Source organism: Polyodon spathula, chromosome 5 (assembly GCF_017654505.1).
Source record: "Polyodon spathula isolate WHYD16114869_AA chromosome 5, ASM1765450v1, whole genome shotgun sequence".
NCBI lineage: Eukaryota > Metazoa > Chordata > Actinopteri > Acipenseriformes > Polyodontidae > Polyodon > Polyodon spathula.
In genome coordinates this window covers 2,532,443-2,553,483 of record NC_054538.1, presented here as the reverse complement: position 1 = coordinate 2,553,483, position 21,041 = coordinate 2,532,443, and the positions used below count along the sequence as shown (strand labels likewise).

General features: G+C 40.7%; 1 protein-coding gene across 6 annotated transcripts in view; it reads right to left on the bottom strand.

The window, feature by feature from the left end:
* Positions 1-21,041, bottom strand: part of LOC121315414 (ral GTPase-activating protein subunit alpha-2-like) — a 161,564-nt gene that overhangs the window by 71,678 nt on the left and 68,845 nt on the right. For all 6 annotated transcript variants that reach the window (XM_041249469.1, XM_041249471.1, XM_041249470.1 and 3 more), the window contains 4 exons: positions 2,663-2,791; positions 1,501-1,629; positions 1,135-1,193; positions 574-682 (listed from right to left, as the gene is read on the bottom strand). In XM_041249469.1, coding sequence (XP_041105403.1) covers positions 574-682; positions 1,135-1,193; positions 1,501-1,629; positions 2,663-2,791 — 426 coding nt within the window. The remainder of the gene's footprint in view (positions 1-573; positions 683-1,134; positions 1,194-1,500; positions 1,630-2,662; positions 2,792-21,041) is intronic.

Genomic DNA, 21,041 nt, shown 5'->3' with positions numbered 1-21,041 from the left:
CTTTCTAGTTTTGTGCAACTTCTTAATTTTTTTAATATAAAAATGTATCTAGGTTTCTCCAGGATGCACACATGCACCACCACGTACACTGTATGTGTTTTTGCTGAATAAGGATGCTGTAAAATTTTAGCAATAAAACTACAGCTATGGCATATGTTTTCCATCACCCTATAGAATTAACACATTTTGCTTCATAAAGTCAAATGAAACCTGCAGAATTAGGTTACGTTAACAGACTGAATTATGTAACATACTGTCCTATTATTATGGCTTCTGGTAGACTTTTGCAGTATCATTTTGTAGTTTCTTTGATTTCACGATGTTAAATAAAACATCTAAATTATGATCACAGTTCTTTTTTTTTTTTTGATGTCTCAATCCTAAAATTTTAGGTGATGCAAAACTTAGCTGTATCCCACATCTTCAAAAGAAAGCAAATATGTTTAGAAACAAGATTGATCTTTTAATATTTAAAAGGCGTGCACGGCTATGATAAAAACAATTTATTGCTTTTCTCATTATGATCAACTGAAGCCTAGCTTAGTCTCCTGCACGAGAGCGACAAAACCCTACCTTCAGTGTTACACCCATTACATTGATAGCGTCTTTCACATGAGGGTGGTGTGTGCACTGGGCCAGTTCTTCACAGATCCACAGCCCAAGACTGCACACAGCGATGCATCTAAAACAACACAACAGTCAATTAAAAGACACCCAGTGAGTGCAACCTGGAGCAAACCCTGAACTGTCACTGAAGCCTGAAATAAATCAAAGCTGATGGCGCTGCCTTAGCTGTACTTTATTAACATGGCTATGGTGCATCCATAATCTAGATTTAATCCAGGCATAGAATAATAACTGGCCCTAAAAAACAATGCAGCCAAGTAAAACCCACAGTATCAGTTTACAGATACAGCAATGACTGGTAATGACATGTCAACTTTGGATTATAAAAAAAAAAAAAGAAAAGAAATGACACAGCCAAACACACACACACACACACACACACACATATATATATATATATATATATATATATATATATATATATATATATATATATATATATATATATATATATATATATATAATACTAACTATATTAACAATATTACCAAAATACTGTTCACATACCTTGCACCTTCAATTGGCTCACTTCTGGCATTCCTCAATAAAATGTTTATGAAACAGTCCTATAAAAACATGACATTATTTATTGTACAAATGACCAAATATTTAAATGTCACATTTCAAAATCTAGCATGAAATACTGTACTACTAATATGGCTTCCGGTAGACTCTTGCAATATCATTTTGTTGTTTCTTTGATTACATGATGTTAAACAAAATATTTACATTATGTTCACACACACTCACACACACTCACACACACTCACACACACACAATGCCTCAAATCTTACCTTGTTATGAAATGCAACCCTTTTGGCCATAGCTGTATCTATACATGCAGTAATTGTGATGTGTGCTACACTACATACCTTAATGTCCTCATTCCCAGTGAATTTCTCAGTAGATCCAGGAACAGGCTGCAGTAAAGGCATTTGCTGATAAAGGTTTGGGAAGCACACTAGGGAGCCGAGAATAGTTTGTGCTTCAATGCGTGGGGCCTTAAAAAAATATATATATGAAAAAAAATCATAATATCAAATTTCCTTGAATTCCCCTATTGTTCTGCTATATTTGAAGTCAGATTAATAAACTACAGCACATATCGACATACACATACTATTACTCGTATGTGTATGTCACAACATTAACAATTAAAAGTATAATTTTTCAACAAAGGGCAAAAGCATCTTGAGTTTATGGTACTAGGAAATCAAAACTCTGTTCCATCATTCACACCCTGAAGGGCCATTAAACTGCTGTTTAAAAGCAGCTGTGCTAAACTTGGAATTTGGGATGTACCATTTTGCTGCTACCCCAAAAACAACAACTCAACCAACAGAGAAGATTAAGTGCATATTAACAATATGCCATCTGGGACATTCCATTCCATCAGGAAAATATCACATTGGTGTTGACAATGATGCTTGCACCTGTTACAGAATATAGATACACTGTCATGAAATGAATGAAGCATTTAAATCAGGCATTTGTTGATTCTTCTTCTTTTTTTTTTTTTTTATTTTGCTTGAAATTCTAGGCACTGATGGTCCACAATTCAGAATGTGCACCATCAAACCAAAGGTCTACATATTAAAATCTGGATCAACATTCCCCCCGCTCACCCCACCATTTTTGAAGACGTTGTTACGTTTCTGTGTTTTGTTTTAAATTCTCCGGCTGGAAGTAGATTCCAATTTAAAATATTAACCTACAGCAGGTTAGAAACACCTGGAAATCGCACCTTTCTTTTTACTGCACACACTGGTAACAAGATTCTGAAACCCAAGCCGTGCATTCTGTGTGTCAAGGTGCAGTGACGCTGGTGTGGAAGAGAATTCTCACAGTCTGGCCCTTTGATGAAACACCTTTGCAGTGCTAGAGAGTCACTTTATCCTGCAATTTCACACATTGGCTGCCATGGTGCCTGTCCCAGGAGCCCCGGTTCACGCTGCACTAACGAGAGCACACCTGTTCCAGTGGAGAGATGGGAGCCGCAGCTCGTCCTCTCGTATTTCACATTGTCATACTCACTTCCAATGCATCAGAGCTAAGGATCCGGGCAGCAGCTGAGATGAAGTCAACAACCAACATCGTGAACCCAGGCAAACCAAGAAAAAAGAACCGCGGAGAACAATACCGGATGACTGTGTTCAAAACATCCTAGAGTAAAAAAAGAAATAAAACAAACTTCAACATAACATCACTCCATCCCATTACTGTATTTGAAGACTGTTAAAGTTAAAGATTACAGACGATTTAAAAGAAATAGACCATTAACCTAAGTACTGGTGATCACAACAGAAAGAAATATGTATTTATTTAATGGGTCCAGGTATGTACTGGTATAGGATAATGTATATTACATAATAACAGCATGAGTAATATAGATGGGTTAATTTGTGAACAAAAACAAAGTTTTCTCTGGGTATGTCAATTCTGACAGAATGGTTTGTAATGGTGAAGTAAAATCAATATGTGGACATTAGTGGAGGTTGTACAGTGGACACTGGCTTACAGTACACAGCTGTGTACCAAAGTTTTTCTGTCTTTATTCAAGAATGTTTGCTGGGTCTGAGGGTTCAGTGATGTAAATACCACCTTCCACACAGTCTACTGTAAGCCAGATAAGCAGTCATTGTTTTTTTTTTAATGTTACATGATTTTGCCTATGTTGTCCATTTTCAATTGTTAGTTGCATAAATGTACAATATCATAACCCAAGTTCCCCTAAAGTTATTGTTTCCCTCTTATGTGTATCACAACCCAATAGGCCTGTGTTAAACCCAACCTGCATAACCCTACTGATATGCAGTAATGTGTTAACAAACAATTTAATCTGAATGTGATAGTTATTTTATACTGCAGCCAAGGTACAGCCCCCATCCTCCCTCCAGGTTAATATCTAAACTGGAGGGTTTAATTTTTCCTCATGCTGTGTAGACAATTTCAAACAAAGCAAACAACGCTGGGAAAAGAAGCAGATGGGTTCTGCTTGTAACATGCTGCAGAGCAAATCCAGGCTGTGGGGGTTGAACAAAAGATCCACCTTCCTATAATTAAAAGAGTGATTAACATGCTGCTTTCCTCACGACACACCTGTAATTACACACACAGCCCAGGTATTGTGCCCAGCACCAAGCTATACAGCAGCAGCAGATGGGAATTCATTTCTGTTGACATATGCTGCAATAAATAGGGATTTCTGCAAACCTGGCTTCAAGGTGAAGCATATTTTGAAGATTAATATTGTAAACAGCCATGATGTTAACTCCGCTTTCCTATTAAAGACCCATCTGTCATATTTACGTACTGAATGAAACATTCTGTGAAGAACGTCGGCCTGCGAAGGACACTGTGGGCTTTGCAGTGCAGACAGGTCTACAGTTGCATTGAATGTCGATGAGTAAACAACTTCTGTTCAATAAGTACCCACAGCCCAGTATGAGAGTGCTTAACCCATGTGCTGGGATTAATTCCACAGTATTACACAGCAATGCTTCCTTGTATCAAGATCACTTTACTATTGAGAGGGAAATGAGATTATAAAGGAGATCTAATATTTTAATATAAAATATTTTAATGTTCAATTTCAGTTATGTAGTATCTGCAGTACGACTCACCAGAAACATCGAGAAACTGATTTAATACTGTGTTTAGAGGCAATATTTGGGACAACACAAAATCGTAGCTAATCAATATAAATAATCAAAAATGTCCCTGAATGCAAAAGTGCTAAAAATACAGGAGTCTAACATAACCATTTCTAATTACATATTTAAAATAAATTTCAACAGGAATAAAAGTGAAGTATTTTTATTGGAAATAGGAAATGTATAAGACACTTCCTTTTGTTACATATCTACGTTATCTAAGGGTAACACTGCTATAAAAAACAAACAATGTTCTTTTGTTCAACAATCATAATTTATTTAACTTTTATAAAGCTAAAGTTCAAAATGCGTCAAGGTACATCATTAACACATTATCCATTTACCCATTGTTGCAGCATCTGGTTATTCTCAGGGAAATTATAATTTAACATCATCACAATAATGCACTTATCAATAAACTTCAGGAAGTGCTAACCTCAATAAAACAGACTGAGAATATGAGAAGAGTGAAGTTTAATTGTTTCTTCACTTATTACTTTGCATCAGCGTTTTCACATGACACATGATTAAACCCCAGAGACACTGAATACCCCTGTCAACCTGATTGGTTGGTATTGTTTTGTTTTGTCTTGAAGGTGCTGTTTAACCTGCATGTGAAACTAAAGGTTACTGACAGAGCTGCTATGTGTTTAATGCTTATCTCTAAGCCACAAGTTTATGAGAAAAGGTACAGAATGGGAACATCTGTCCTCTATCCAATCGATTGTAAAAATCAGGCAGTTCAAATAAAGGCATGTTTTTTCGTTCTCTTTAAAGCACAGTTCTGTAAACACCAGCCACGTTCAGCTGCTCACTACCTGGTAAATGAATCACTTTAATTGAATGCTTTGTAAACAGCGAATGGAAAAAACTAAAGTAATATGGAAAACATGCTGCAGCAGTAATAGAAAATTGGTTTACGCATTTGGTTAAATTGATATTTTTCTTCATTCTTTTATAATTGACCTTTGGAACATGTAATGTGTAGAACAATCTCTGGTAATTAGTACTCTACCTTAGAATGATTGCACAAAATTAGCATTTTAGAGGAAGCAGCAATTCTGGAAACATTTCCATTGTATGCATAATTACAAAAACATAATTTGGTGCACAAAAATGGACTCTCTATATATATATATATATATATATATATATATATATATATATATATATATTTTTTTTTTTTTTTACAGCAAACAAATGCATGAATGTACTGCTGGGTGACTGATTAACATGCCTAACAAAAGTGCAGAATTCATTACTGTTCATTACTGTTAACATTTTATGTCCAAAAGTAAAGCAAAATATTCTAATTAATCTCACAATTCCTGAGTGATTTAACTATCGAACTAAATTCAGCTTCTTTTCTTATAATATTGCAATATAAACCAGACACAACATGCTTTGAAACAAAAGGTAAAATCAGTAGATTTAATAGATTTAAAAACAAAAAAATGTATTGCCTTCAAGAAAACGTGAATACAACAGATCTATTTCTGATGATTTGCCTTGTCCAATGCGAATGTAGAGGCCTAAAGCATGCGTCCTAGCAACGCGCTAATCTACTGTACTAGCACTAAAAGAAGCACACTCTCACACGCTCAAAGTTTTAATGCAAACCAGCAACAGGAGACTTCAAACTGGGTTCTAATTTGACGCATCGATTCACCAATATGTAATCCAAGCTCAGGAAATTTAAGGACAGATGATCAATAATCGATGCATCAATTAATTGTTGCACACCTAACAACAAGACTTGTGTGAGGGACAAGAGGTTTTGCTGTTATACTCGCTGGACAAATAGTTTTTTTTAATTATTTATTTTTCCTATGTTCGTTCTAGTGCTAGAAAAACACTTTGGGTCTATTTCTAGAGAGCCACGCAAGTTTCTGAAAACTGACTTGAGGAAGTCTAGCACCTGCACACAAACATTTTAAAAAGTGTTTATGTACCATCCCTATCACTTCTGATTGGATAACTATGGAAAAAAGCTGATCTTCTACTGGTTACCAAGAAACCCAGAAATGGCTGCCAAGACAGCCTCTGGCAAGGCACAGACTAATCTGCTAAACATAAGTTGTTAGTTATGTTTTTGTAAATTAGCAAATAAGTGATACTGCTTTCTTAATAACTGAAACTGACATTAAAATGCAGCAATCTAGAAAAGTAACACCACCACCACCACCAGTCACTAAAGGAATCGTGTTGTCTAATTTATACAATTTTTTTTTTTTTTTTTTAACTTTTTGGAGTGTTAAAAAAACAAAAAAAACAAAACAAAAGCAGTTCAAACAAACTTTCCCTGGGGGGGGGGGGAGCAATTCGTAGAATATTTTATTATTAATTTAAAATAAAATACAGACTGTAAATCTCATGTCAATGTGTTTATGTATTAATTCACTTATGTATTTATTTTTCAGTGAGAGTAGTGCAGAGAAAGAATGTTGCTCTCCCAAAAAAGTAAAATAAAGAAAGCCATCCAGGTTTGACACCAGGATCGCCCTGCTGTGTTCCAAGTTAGACATCATGGGACAAGATGTTAGATGAGGAAAAACAGCTGTAAAATGTTGTACACTATTTAAAAAAAATAAAGTACATTATTGAAATAAAGAAAAGAAAAAACATATTTTGTCTTTGCAGAATTTGATGGAGCCTACTGTAAATACTGTGTGCATTTTGGTAGAAGAACAATAAAAGAATGCAGAGAAACTTTTTTTTTTTTTTTTTTTTTTAAATTTAGTAGTCGCCAATTAATTTTTGTATTATTTACTCCCAATTTTGAATATCCACTTATTATTTAAGCTTGGCTCAGTGCTAGTGCACGGTGAGCTGAGGACAACTTGGCCGACCTAAACCCCTCCCCCCCCCGAGCAGCGCTCAGCCAACTGTGCCCCCTCCCCAATGGAATAGCCTGGACTCGAACCGGTGACATCCAGGCTATAGGGCGCATCCTGCACTCCACGCGGAGTGCCTTTACTAGATGCACCATTCGGGAGCTCCCTGAATGCAGAGAAACTTGGCAGGTTATACACAAGTACTTTAGGGTTCAGCAGTTACAAAACTGAAAAATCTGAATTCCACAAAGAAGCAATAATTTTGTATCTGTGATGCAGCAAACTAAAACACCTGAACATCAGGAGATGAATTCAGCTTATAGAGAAAGAGTGGGAGGGGGGGGGGGAAACAGACAGGAGCTATTTTTATATTTGAATAATTCCAAGTATTGCTTATACTCTTAGTATGTTAGTTAAATCTATTAGCAAATGTTTTCCAAACTGCACTAAAAGGAACATTTCCTTTAAGTATATTAAAAAATGTATTGAGGTGAGGTGGGGTCACAGGAAACCTTTTGTGTATCTTGAAGCATTTAATGAACCAGTCAAGGTACAAGGACAGATCTGCCCTGTTCATCACTACTTCATTGACTGTTCACTGTTAAATAAAAATATTCTACTTTTTTGTGTGTGTTTTGTCCCTTCAGGGAGCTTCCGGATGTATATGTACGGCCTTATCTGTCATATTCATCCACCTCCAATCATATTCCTGCTTGTGCCACTGTAACAACACAAGCATACAGGATTCAAAGAACACCACTGGGAAATTAAATGTACTGACATCAGTCTGCAAAGCACTGGGCAGTCTATCAGAGGGACAGATTACTGTGCTATTGTTAGTAATGAATTGGTTATTTATTGTGCTGAACATTTCTTATTGATAATTGTATTAAAATGACAATAACCTTGTTTCCCAGCAGTTGTAATCCTGTTTATTTTTTTTAGCAGATAATTGAAAATCGTCCAACCCTTGGAGGGGCTAGACTGCATTTCCAGGTTGCACTTATTTGATCGATGCTTTGAGACACACAATTCCTGCAGACACAGGCTGCGCTTTGACACTATTGTCTCTGGTCCTGCTATAAATCTGGAATGCATAGCATTGGTTAAAACAGGCTATTTTATTACACATATAATAATTACAAGATCAATTGTATTTTCATGCAGGAGGTTTGTAGTAGTTGTATATATCATCACATTAAAAAAGCTTGCTTTGTGTTAGCCAGGTGTGTGTATAACAAAGTGTAATACATTTCAACACATACTGTAAATATCTTATGAGACTACAGTATCTCAATTTGCCTTTAATTAGCAAATTTAATCTGAGAAAAATAGTCCAGTTCGTCAGTAAGACAGGTGGTACTTTAGTCTTTACCAAGTGTTTGATATTTAATATTATGGATAATAATTTATCATTATTTGTATACGCTTTCGAGTCTCAGGGGTTCACTATCAAGTAAAAGTAAAAAGGTTAAATAATAGAGTATACATAACTTTCTTGTGAATCTCTTGTGAGAACACCATATTCTACATCTTACAATAGCTTCTCTGAATAAACAGTCAGTCACAGATATGTGCATTCTGTAATTGGACACAACATCACAATTTATTTTATGAAACAGCCAAACAACAACTAACAGCATGTGTGTGCATGTAGTACAATCACAAGCACTACACAATCTATCTGCAACAAAAAGTAAACACTATTAGGAGATATTGGCAATAAATGTATTTTACATCTTTAGTAATCAGTAATAGGAATACTTATTTGAATATATGAATATGCTCCAAACGGCATGGGCACACTACTGCCAAGATGTGGGCCAAGCAAAGCATTTCAAGATTCCACATATAATAGACATCAAAACACTTATTCCCTGGAAGATATATAAAACTTCCATTACATTGGAGAGGGTTATACAGTGGCCAGCTTCTCACACCAGCAAGCAGAATGGGTCGTCTCCTTCCAGAAAGCTGACACTGTATAGGGAATCAATCAGACTCTGTAGACATATTTAACACTGCTGGGTCCTACTCTGCTGATCTATAGCATGTCACACGGATTGACCCATCAGAACAAACTCATTTGCATTTGTTTACTGTTATTTTTTGTTTTGTTTTTAGATAACTTACCAGGATAGCAGCAAGTCAATATCACTAACAGAATACAGTATGTAATTCAATGAAAAAAAAAATCAAAACCTTGGTTAGATGTCTTATTTTTGGAATTGAAAAAGCACTGTCCAGAAAATTATTTCTGTAGATATAAACATCATTATATATATATATATATATATATATATATATATATATATATATATATATATATATATATATATATATATATATATATATATAACAGCATTTTTAAATATATATTTCTGTTCTTTTGGGACAAAAATAATAATAACAATATGAATTGGTAATAAATTAGTTATTTGATAAAATACTAACACTACTGTGGGACTAGAAAAAGGGGGCTCTTTAATGCAAAGCAGCCAAGCTGTTTTTCTATTGTTCAGCATGAAGACTGTTTTCCATCCGATTTATACATGCCCCAGTGCACAACCTTATCTGACTCTGCCAACTGAACAGCAGAAGTCCCCATATTGTATTTGTAATAACAAAGCTATAGATTATAACACACTCCCACCAGCATCTTCTCATTTAGCACAGGACGCAAACCGCAACCCACTCAACTCTGCCGAAATCTCTTTTTAGATATACAAGACAGATGGGAAGAATGCATTAGTTGTTAAGCAGTCCAAATAATATGCATCATCTAGGAAAAAACATGCTGAGCAGCTTGAGAATCATATTACTTAATCTGCCACACCAAGTGAAAAGTATTTATATATATATATATATATACACGCACGCACGCACGCGCACGCACACGCACACGCACAGTGTGAGAGAGAAAGAGAGGCCAAACAATTTCAATTGGTTTTACATAAGAAACATAAGAAAGTTTACAAACGAGAGGAGGCCATTCTTGCTCGTTTGGTTGTTAGTAGCTTATTGATCCCAAAATCTCATCAAGCAGCTTCTTGAAGGATCCCAGGGTGTCAGCTTCAACAACATTACTGGGGAGTTGATTCCAGACCCTCACAATTCTCTGTGTAAAAAAGTGTCTCCTATTTTCTGTTCTGAATGCCCCTTTGTCTAAACTCCATTTGTGACTCCTGGTCCTTGTTTCTTTTTTCAGGCTGAAAAAGTCCCTTGGGTCGACACTGTCAATACCTTTTAGAATTTTGAATGCTTGAATTAGGTCGCCACGTAGTCTTCTTTGTTCAAGACTGAACAGATTCAATTCTTTTAGCCTGTCTGCATATGACATGCCTTTTAAGCCCGGAATAATTCTGGTCGCTCTTCTTTGCACTCTTTCTAGAGCAGCAATATCTTTTTTATAGCGAGGTGACCAGAACTGCACACAATATTCAAGATGAGGTCTTACTAGCGCATTGTACAGTTTTAACATTACTTCCCTTGATTTAAATTCAACACTTTTCACAATGTATCCGATCATCTTGTTAGCCTTTTTTATAGCTTCCCCACATTGTCTAGATGAAGACATTTCTGAGTCAACAAAAACTCCTAGGTCTTTTTCATAGATTCCTTCTCCAATTTCAGTATCTCCCTGTGACGGAAAGATGAGTTCTGGTGATGAATCTTCCTCCCAACCTGTGAGGGCGCTAAAGAACGGGAGGAGAAGCATCTGGAAGGGCTGGCCTGACAGTTCGTTTCCGGGTCAGGGAAGTGGGTCAGCCTGGATGGAAGCGCGACTCTGTTGTAAGACCGTATTGATTTGAGAGATAAACGAGAGGCAGCTGCAAGTAATAAGGCAGCTGCAACCGTTTACCTAGATATCATGCGGGATTACATATAGGGGCCAGGGTAACGCTGATCTTTTCCTTCGTTTGGGTTAACGCTTGGAGAGAGAAGGAGCGAGAGAGGAGCTCTCGTTGTAAAGAGAATTACGTGTTGTGTTTTGTTGTGTTTGTTTTGTAATTGTCTGCGTTTTGCACCACCAGACAGTTAACTCACCGGTCCGGAGCTGTCGACCAGGGTCAGCACAATCCGGATCACCACTGCACGGAACCGTCACGAAATACAGTGTCTTCACCCACCACAAGCACGTCTGCACTCACCCAGGACTGGTGACCGTGTGTTCGTTTTTGTTCGGGACTGTGCCCTGTATTATTGCTATCCCCGTGCTTTACACATTGTTGTGTATAGCCGGGGATTTATTATTTAACGGTCACCAGACCTGGATTATAAATAAAAGCACCTTTTCACTGGAAACTGTTGTCTGCCTGTCACTCCTGCATCGCATCACCGTTATACCTGTTCCCCTCCACTAGCCACTTTGCCACACGTGGTGTCAGAACACGGGACTATGGACCGCAACGCGCTGGCGGAGTTGCTGCAGGCACTGGAGACCAGACGGGATGCAGAGGAGAGACGGAGGGAGGAGCGCTATACGGCGCTCATTGAACGGGTAGGGCTGATCGTTGCTGCAGGAGCGACCCCTACCGGAACATCATTGATGTCGGCCCCGAAGGCACGGGCCATGAAAATGACGGCGGAGGATGATCCGGAGGCATTTTTGGTGGCGTTCGAGCGGCTGGCAACCGCGGCGGGATGGCCTCGGGAGTTCTGGGCAAGCCAGCTAGGACCTTGCCTGATCGGGGAAGCGCAGGCAGCTTACCAAGCCCTGAGCGACCAGTACGCCACTGACTATGACCTAGTCAAGCAGGCTATCCTCCGTCGTCTCAACATCACCGCGGAGACCCACCGGACGCGGTTCCGCGAGTACCGGAGAGCCCCGGAGACACGCCCCAGGGTGGTGGCACAGCGGTTGTGCGACCACATGGTCCATTGGCTGACCCCAGAGAAGAAGACCGCTCAACAAATGGGGGAAGCCATTGTGGTGGAACAATTCTGCCATGTGGTCGGCGCCGAAACTCAGGCGTGGGTACGGCGCCACAACCCTGACACCCTGGAGGAGGCGGTCAAATTGGCCGAAGATTTTGAGGACTCTTTGACGTCAGCCCGGGTCGGGATCCTGTCAGCCCCTGCCCTGCTCAGGAACCAACCTCTCCCTCCCTCTCCTCCAACACCACCACCATCACCCTCGGTCCCGGCACCCAGACCTCCCAGACCGCCGACCCCGTTGGGCCCCCTTGCCTCCCCCCCATGGAGACCGAGGATGGCCCCCAGCTGGGGTAGAGGTGTTGCCCCTGCCCCGTTGCCCTACCAGCAGCGGGACAGATATTTAACCTATGCCCCCTCTGTCCCTCCACTCTGTTTTAGGTGTAACCAGCCAGGACATAGGGCCAGGTCATGCCCCGCTGCTATGGAGTGTGACGTGGCTGCATGCAACTGGACACCTGGAACGGGTAAGCAGGGGGAAAACGGTTGGGAGGGGCCCTGTCTGATTGACGTGGTTTTAGGGAATGTGAAAACCCACGCGTTAGTGGACACAGGGTGTGAGCAGACCTTGATCAGGACAGCTCTCTTGGGCGGTATGTCGTGGCGGCCACAAGGTCAGGTGGCCATCTCCTGTATCCATGGAGACACGGCGGCATACCCCACCCTAAAAGTATATTTATCGGTAGGACCGATAAAACGTCACCTTGTAGTCGGGGTGGCGGAAAGGTTGCCGCACCCAGTTATTCTGGGCCGAGACTGGCCAAAATTCAAAGAATTGGTGCAAATAATGGCAGTCTCAGCCACACACGTAAACGTGGCAGAAAAAGGGAAAAAGGAACGGATTGGTGATGTGTTTCCTTTTCATCCTGAAATGTTTTCCCCTCTGTTCCGTCCTAGAAAAACAAATAAGGAGAGACGGACCGCGAAATGGGAGGGAGCGTCTTTGAGACAAGGCTGGGGTCTGGTGGGAGAGTGCTGTAATGGTAACAAACGCCAGTCGAAGGGAGTGGGAACGCAGTGTGACCGAGAGAGCGAGGTTACTGGGCCGACTAGGGCAGAGGTTATTCCAGCCCCTCTCAATATACCGGACCCGTGGTACTCAAGCGCGGACCTAGTGTGGGGCCAAAAGAACGACCCGTCACTGGTGCACGCTTGGGGGCAGGTCCGGTCCATTGAAGGTAAGGATGTTGATGGCGCTGGGCCGCTAGTATATCCACATTTCAGTATAAAGGGGCAATTACTATATAGGGTAAACCTAGCCGCGGGCACAGGACAGCCTGTAACACAATTATTGGTTCCCCCGTCTTGTCGGACCGAGGTCATGAGGCTGGCGCATGATATCCCTTTTGCGGGGCACCTCGGAGCCGAGAAGACGAGGGAGCGAATATTGGCTCGATTCTATTGGCTCGGTCTTCATACTGATGTGTCGAAATATGTAGCCACATGCCCAGACTGCCAGCGAGTAGCGCCAGGTCGAGTGCGCCCCGCTCCTTTGGTCCCACTGCCGATTATTTCCACTCCGTTCGAGCGCATTGCAATGGACATAATGGGCCCTTTGCTACCTTCTGACTCTGGGTATACGCATATATTAGTAGTGGTGGATTATGCAACGCGATACCCAGAGGCAGTTCCATTGAGGTCCACTAGTGCAGCTGCAATAGCCACCGAGTTAGCGCAGATTATGGCTAGAGTAGGGATCCCCAAGGAGATTTTGACTGATCACGGAACCAATTTTTTGTCCAATACGTTACAGCAGGTGTACAAAATATTAAAAATACGTCCCATCAGGACGTCCGTTTATCATCCACAATCGGACGGTTTGGTTGAACGTTTTAATCAGACCTTAAAGTCGATGCTGAGGCGATTTGTAACACAGGAGCAGAAACATTGGGCATCGCTTCTTCCCTACCTCCTTTTTGCGGTGAGAGAAGTGCCGCAGAGTTCAACGGGGTTCTCCCCCTTTGAGCTCCTGTACGGCCGGCAGCCTCGCGGCATTCTCGACCTGCTGAGGGAGGGGTGGGAGGAGCACAAAGGCTCGTCTAAAAATGTAGTGAAGTATGTGCTCCTACTACGAGATCGCCTGGATTTGGTCGGTCGTTTGGCCCAAGACAACCTCAGATCGGCTCAGCACCGACAACAGCAGCATTACAACAAAAATGCACGGATTCGAACCTTTCGACCAGGGGACAAGGTAATGCTGCTACTTCCCTCATCTGAATCGAAACTGTGTGCTAAATGGCAGGGGCCGTATGAGGTGATTCGGGCTATAGGGAAAGTAAATTATGAAATTAGACAGCCCGATCGCCGAAATGAACGTGAAATTTATCATGTCAATTTATTAAAGCCCTGGCAGGCAAGGGAGGTCTTATTTATAGCCCCAGGCAATATGGAGGATGATTTAGGTCCCTGTTCAGAGACCCCGAGCACAAGAGCGATTTCTATGGGGGAACAATTGGTTCCGGATCAGCAAAGAGAGCTGCGTAAGCTTATTGAGGAGTTCAGCGATGTTTTTTCTGACGTGCCCGGCAGGACAAACTTAGTTGAATATGACATTATCTCTCCACCAGGTGTCACAGTGCGAGAGAGACCGTACCGGATCCCGGAAAGTCGACGAAGTGGCGTTCGCAAAGAGGTATGGGATATGCTCGAGCTTGGGGTGATTGAGCCTTCCAGGAGCGAGTGGTGCAGTCCGATCGTCATAGTGGCTAAGAAAGACGGCACCAACCGCTTCTGTGTGGATTTCAGAAAGGTGAACGCTATTGCTAAGTTCGATGCATATCCCATGCCTCGGGTCGACGAACTTTTAGACAGACTGGGAAAAGCGAGGTTTATTTCCACTCTGGACCTGACGAAGGGATATTGGCAAATCCCTTTAACCCGCAGCTCCAGAGAGAAAACCGCATTTTCAACACCAGAAGGGCTGTTCCACTTTAAAACCATGCCGTTTGGGCTACATGGTGCGCCCGCTGCCTTTCAGAGACTGATGGACCAGGTTTTACGCCCACATCATGAATATGCAGCAGCGTATATTGATGACGTGGTGATATACAGCTCCACCTGGCGAGAGCATTTGGCTAGGGTTGCAGCCGTTCTTCAGTCTCTAAGGGCAGCCCGGCTGACAGCTAACTTGAGGAAATGTGCGTTTGCCAAAACAGAGACTCAATATTTGGGATTTTTAATGGGGAATGGAAGGGTGAGACCTGTAGTCACCAAAATCCAGGCTTTGGTTGATGCAGCGATCCCCAAAACCAAGACTCAGGTGAGGTCACTACTGGGCTTAGCCGGTTATTACCGCCGCTTCATCCCCGAGTACGCCACAGTGGTTAACCCGTTAGTCGACCTCACCAAAAAGAGTGCTCCAAATTTAATTAAATGGTCAGCTGAGTGTCAGGGAGCGTTTGATACTATTAAGCGTACACTTTGCCAGGCCCCCACTCTTATTACTCCAGATTTCACCAAGAGATTCATCCTCCACACCGACGCATCGAATGTAGGTTTGGGTGCAGTCTTGTCCCAAAAAGTAGCTGGAGTAGAGCACCCGATATTATACCTCAGTAAAAAAATGTTACCTCGGGAACGCAACTACTCCGTAGTCGAAAAAGAGTGTTTGGCCATTAAATGGGCTACTCACTCTTTACGATACTACCTGCTGGGACACTCATTCGATCTGGTCACAGACCACGCCCCACTCAAGTGGTTAAGCACAATGAAGGACAGCAATGCCCGGATAACTCGGTGGTATCTGGCATTGCAGCCCTTCATGTACCACATGGTACACCGTGCGGGGAAAGACCACCAAAATGCGGATTATTTTTCCCGGGAGGGGGGAGTAATGGGAAAGGTAGATTTAGCCGAGTGTTCCTTCGGCTCCACTCTGAGCGGTGGGATATGTGACGGAAAGATGAGTTCTGGTGATAAATCTTCCTCCCAACCTGTGAGGGCGCTAAAGAACGGGAGGAGAAGCATCTGGAAGGGCTGGCCTGACAGTTCGTTTCCGGGTCAGGGAAGTGGGTCAGCCTGGATGGAAGCGCGACTCTGTTGTAAGACCGTATTGATTTGAGAGATAAACGAGAGGCAGCTGCAAGTAATAAGGCAGCTGCAACCGTTTACCTAGATATCATGCGGGATTACATATAGGGGCCAGGGTAACGCTGGTCTTTTCCTTCGTTTGGGTTAACGCTTGGAGAGAGAAGGAGCGAGAGAGGAGCTCTCGTTGTAAAGAGAATTACGTGTTGTGTTTTGTTGTGTTTGTTTTGTAATTGTCTGCGTTTTGCACCACCAGACAGTTAACTCACCGGTCCGGAGCTGTCGACCAGGGTCAGCACAATCCGGATCACCACTGCACGGAACCGTCACGAAATACAGTGTCTTCACCCACCACAAGCACGTCTGCACTCACCCAGGACTGGTGACCGTGTGTTCGTTTTTGTTCGGGACTGTGTCCTGTTATTGCTATCCCCGTGCTTTACACATTGTTGTGTATAGCCGGGGATTTATTATTTAACGGTCACCAGACCTGGATTATAAATAAAAGCACCTTTTCACTGGAAACTGTTGTCTGCCTGTCACTCCTGCATCGCATCACCGTTATACCTGTTCCCCTCCACTAGCCACTTTGCCACACTCCCATATGATATTTATAATGAGCAAGACTTGCTTAAAAGGAAGAAAAAGGTTTTCTTTCGAAGGTACAATTATTTGTAAAAAGTATGATATTGAGACAAGGGATCAGAGTACCAACATCAGCTTCAAAAGACATCCAGATTTACTATCTGCACAGACATGTAAGAGGGGAATTCACTCTGGTAGCACAAAGGGTGTACTGTCTTGATTGGAGGCTGGATGAACTGTTCCTCCAATTAAGAACAAGGCATTCATCAAGCCAGAGGATGGTAAATGTTTTTTATATACAGAACTAGATAAGAAATTTTGACCTGATGTCTGTGTTCAGACATCTCCTTAACCCAATTACTCAGAATTCAGTGTATTAGGGTTTTCACAGGAGGAGAAGGGTTGTCAATCGCATCACAAATATTGTTTATTGCATACAGTACCAGTCAAAAGTTTGAGTATACCTGCTTGAAACCAATTTGAAATTATCTATGCTTTTAACTGTATAAACGTGTCTATAAACACTTAATATTTCATTATATGATACGTGTACTTATATAAGCTGATAATCATAAGTGAATTGCATTCAAAAATTTCATTTTTAAATGAAAATGTAAATCTTGTCAATTTCAATGAAATGGTCACCCAAAGCAAGGGGATTTCAGTCTGAAGCCCAAGTCAGTTAAAAGTCTGAAATGTGTATAACACGGTGTTAGAGCACTAGCCTAAGTATAAAAGTGTCTTTGTTAGATGTTCTCCGAGTTAACTAGCATGTTACCTAATTAACCTTTTGTCACCAATTATTGTTAACAGGTGAGGGTCCATGATTACTATAAATATAGGTAGCATAGCCACAGGTTTGTCATTCCTGAATGTAAGGGAGCAGAAAATGGCAAAATATGCTCAGTTAAGCAAAGAAAAAACTTTAAGAAATGAAGGTCAATCTTTAAGACAAATTGCAAGAACTTTGCAAGTGTCCGTAACTGCTGTGGCCAAGACCATCAAACGATTTGAAGAAACTGACACTCATGAGGACCGAACAAGGTCAGGCAGGCCAAGGGTGACCTCAGAATCAGAGAACAAGTTCATTCGAGTCACAAGTCTGCGAAACCGGCGATTAACTGCCCCTGAAATACAAGCTCAGCTAAATGCTACTAGAAGTACAGATGTTTCAACATCAACTGTTCAGAGGAGATTGCATGAAGCTGGCCTAACTGGAAGAATTGCTGCAAAGAAACCATTGTTAAGAGTACAGAATAAGAGGAAGAGACTTGCCTGGGCCAAAGAACACAGAAACTGGACGTTTAAGGAGTGTAAGTCAGTCTTATGGACCGATGAGTCAAAATTTGAAATATTTGGGTCCAACCGCCGAGTATTTGTAAGACGCAGAGAGGGTGAGCGCATGAGTTCTGCATGTGTGGTTCCCACTGTCAAGCATGGAGGAGGCAGTGGCATGGTCTGGGGTTGCTTTGCTGGTGACAGAGTTGGTGATCTTTACCAAGTCCATGGCAAGCTCAACCAGCATGGCTATCATAGCATACTTCAGAGGCATGCCATTCCATCAGGATTACGGCTAGTTGGGCAGTCCTTCATTCTTCAGCAAGATAATGACCCGAAGCACACCTCTAGTTGTGCAAGAACTATCTGGTGAAGAAGGAAAGTGAAGGACAACTCAATCTAATGACCTGGCCTGCCCAGTCTCCAGACCTCAATCCCATAGAACTTGTATGGGACGAACTGGACAGAAGAGTCAAAGCAAAGCTACCCACAAGTGCCCTACATCTCTGGGAATTGCTGCAGAAGAGCTGGAAAGACATATCGGGTGATTTCTTGCTGAAACTTGTTAACCCAATACCTTGTGTTTGTGAGGTTGTTATTAAGGCAAAGGGAGGCCATTTTGAAGAATCCAAGATTTAGAGACACATTTCAATTTTCTTGAACATTGCTTTGATACTCCTCATGTTTTGTTTTGTATATTGAAACATGTTTTCATTTTCAAGTATTTACAGAAACGTATATGACGTAAAACATTGTCAATTATGAAAAAAACCTAGTTTCCAGCAAGTGTACTCAAACTTTTGACTGGTACTGTGTGTGTTTGTCATGAAAATTAAGGCCTTTTTTATAGGCCACAGAATCTTAAATACTAAGTGATGAGTCTCTTATGCTAAACTGTGCTTTCCAGTACAGCAGAAAACCTTGCACAAAACCTGCAAACTGTACACTCCCTCCATTCACTAGCTGCACTTGCTCTCACCGCTAACACCCCTCAATCTTCACAGGCTGTTACTCATGTAATATAATTACTGTTTACTCAACTTCAAGCCATCTGTCATGCTTTACATCTTCCAGCAGCGGCTGGTGGCTCTATGACTGCACCACCATTGCTTGAAAGTTCACTGATTAGTGGCATTCAGTCCAATTACACCAACACAATTACCACAAGCAGCTCACAATACATCTCAACCCTAACCAATCAACCACAATTTACAACAGCGGCACGTTCAACCACAACATTGTAATTAAAAGTCTATGTTTTCCTTATTTTTGTAATGGGTATTAACTTTTTTTTTGTTTTTAATTTATTTTTTTCCAAAATTGAATTTCAAAACTATCTGCTGTTTGCTTGTACACTGAAACTATGAAGCTTAACAGACCATTACTGATCGTCAGTGATTTAACTCATGAGCTATTTTATTTTTTATGGAATAAACATAGTTTGATATTTGTTTCTAGACTGTAGGGCTCATGAACAACTTGTTGAAAAGTTTCAGACATATAACCTTGTTCAAATAACTCAAGAGGTGACGCTTTGTGAATGTTACATAGTTCTCCCTGTACATTCTGTTCAGGACTGATTGAAAATGAAAAAAACAAGAGTGCCACCATGAGGTTTAAATGGCTAGTGTAATTTTACTGAAATGAATACAAATAAACAGAATGAGAAAATAAGTTGAGAAATATATCCCCATCAGAGACCTGACCACGTTACAAGGCCACTGCAGGTATATTAAGAGATACAGTATATCCCCTTATTATTAAGAGATATATCCCCTCAACAAATAGACAAACAAAAAATAGTATTTTCTCTTTAGCACAGCTCCATCTAGTGCATATAGGAAGTATAGCAGGTAAAAAGTAAGAACAATTGGTCAACTGTAGTGAAGTGACTGCAGTGCACTAGCTGGGGATAATCATGTGGTCAGTGCAGGGGACAGTACTAATGCGAGACTGCAGGACAGTTTCAATTGCAATGGGTTGAACACCTCCAGATCGACTGCAGGTTTTAAGAGTTATCAATTGCAATGAACACAGTGTATCAGTCGTCTGCCCCTAGAGGATTGTAAAACAAGGTACTAAGTTAGTCCAGTGATTCTTTAGGCTATGAATTGACCTTACTTGTTACTCCTACCTTGATGTGCAATTTCAACATATTAAACAAAGCGGTTGTATTTAGTTACTATTTTTTCTACCTGGCAGAATTGGGGGGGGGGGGGGGAATTCCGCAAAACACACATCTCTAGACTTCATATATATATATATTATATATATATATATATATATATATATATATATATATATATATATATATATATATTATATATTATATTTTTTTTTTTTTAATGTAATTATTTATCATAAATTATCAGAGCTTTCATTTCAAAGACATGCCATTATTAATTAGTTAGTAAAGACATTACTTTAACATTTTGTTTGCTGCAGTTGTAGCCATGTAATATATCCGGCAGAGGTCAAAATAAATGTTTTTGTTTCTTTTTTTCTAAAGATTGTTAAGTTAAAGGTTAGCACTGGAACAATTTTGATATTTTCTGGGAGGCACAAATATAATTCTAAACAATGCACATGTCCTCTCACTCTGCAGATCTGAATTGCTGATTCTAAAGTACTGACAAATATCAAAGCCATGCACACCTGCCTGGAAAACAATGCCTGACATGTACTGTTAATCCCAAATTCAACCATTAACGAAATCATCAGTTCTCAGAAAAGAAAATGTTTAGACCGTTCAAATAAACTTGCTGTGCATTAGGATACCAGCAGTAATGAGCAGATCTATTAGCACCATTATAACGAGTGTGCATTCTTCTGAAAGAACATCCTGCACATTGTGTTCATGTCTGCATCTCGAAGACCAATAGACCAATTTACCTAATGACAACATGTTTCCTCCCTCGCTATATGATATAATGGAGATCAGCACAGATATGGCTTCTTTTATTTATTTATTTTATTTTATTTTTACCCATAACCGTGGGTGAATGCCAATTTGCTGGAGGGTATATCGTATTGAAAATGAAAGACAATGAATTCAGCAATACCCACGTTCATGGTGAGGTATGCTATGTCACAAATTACCAC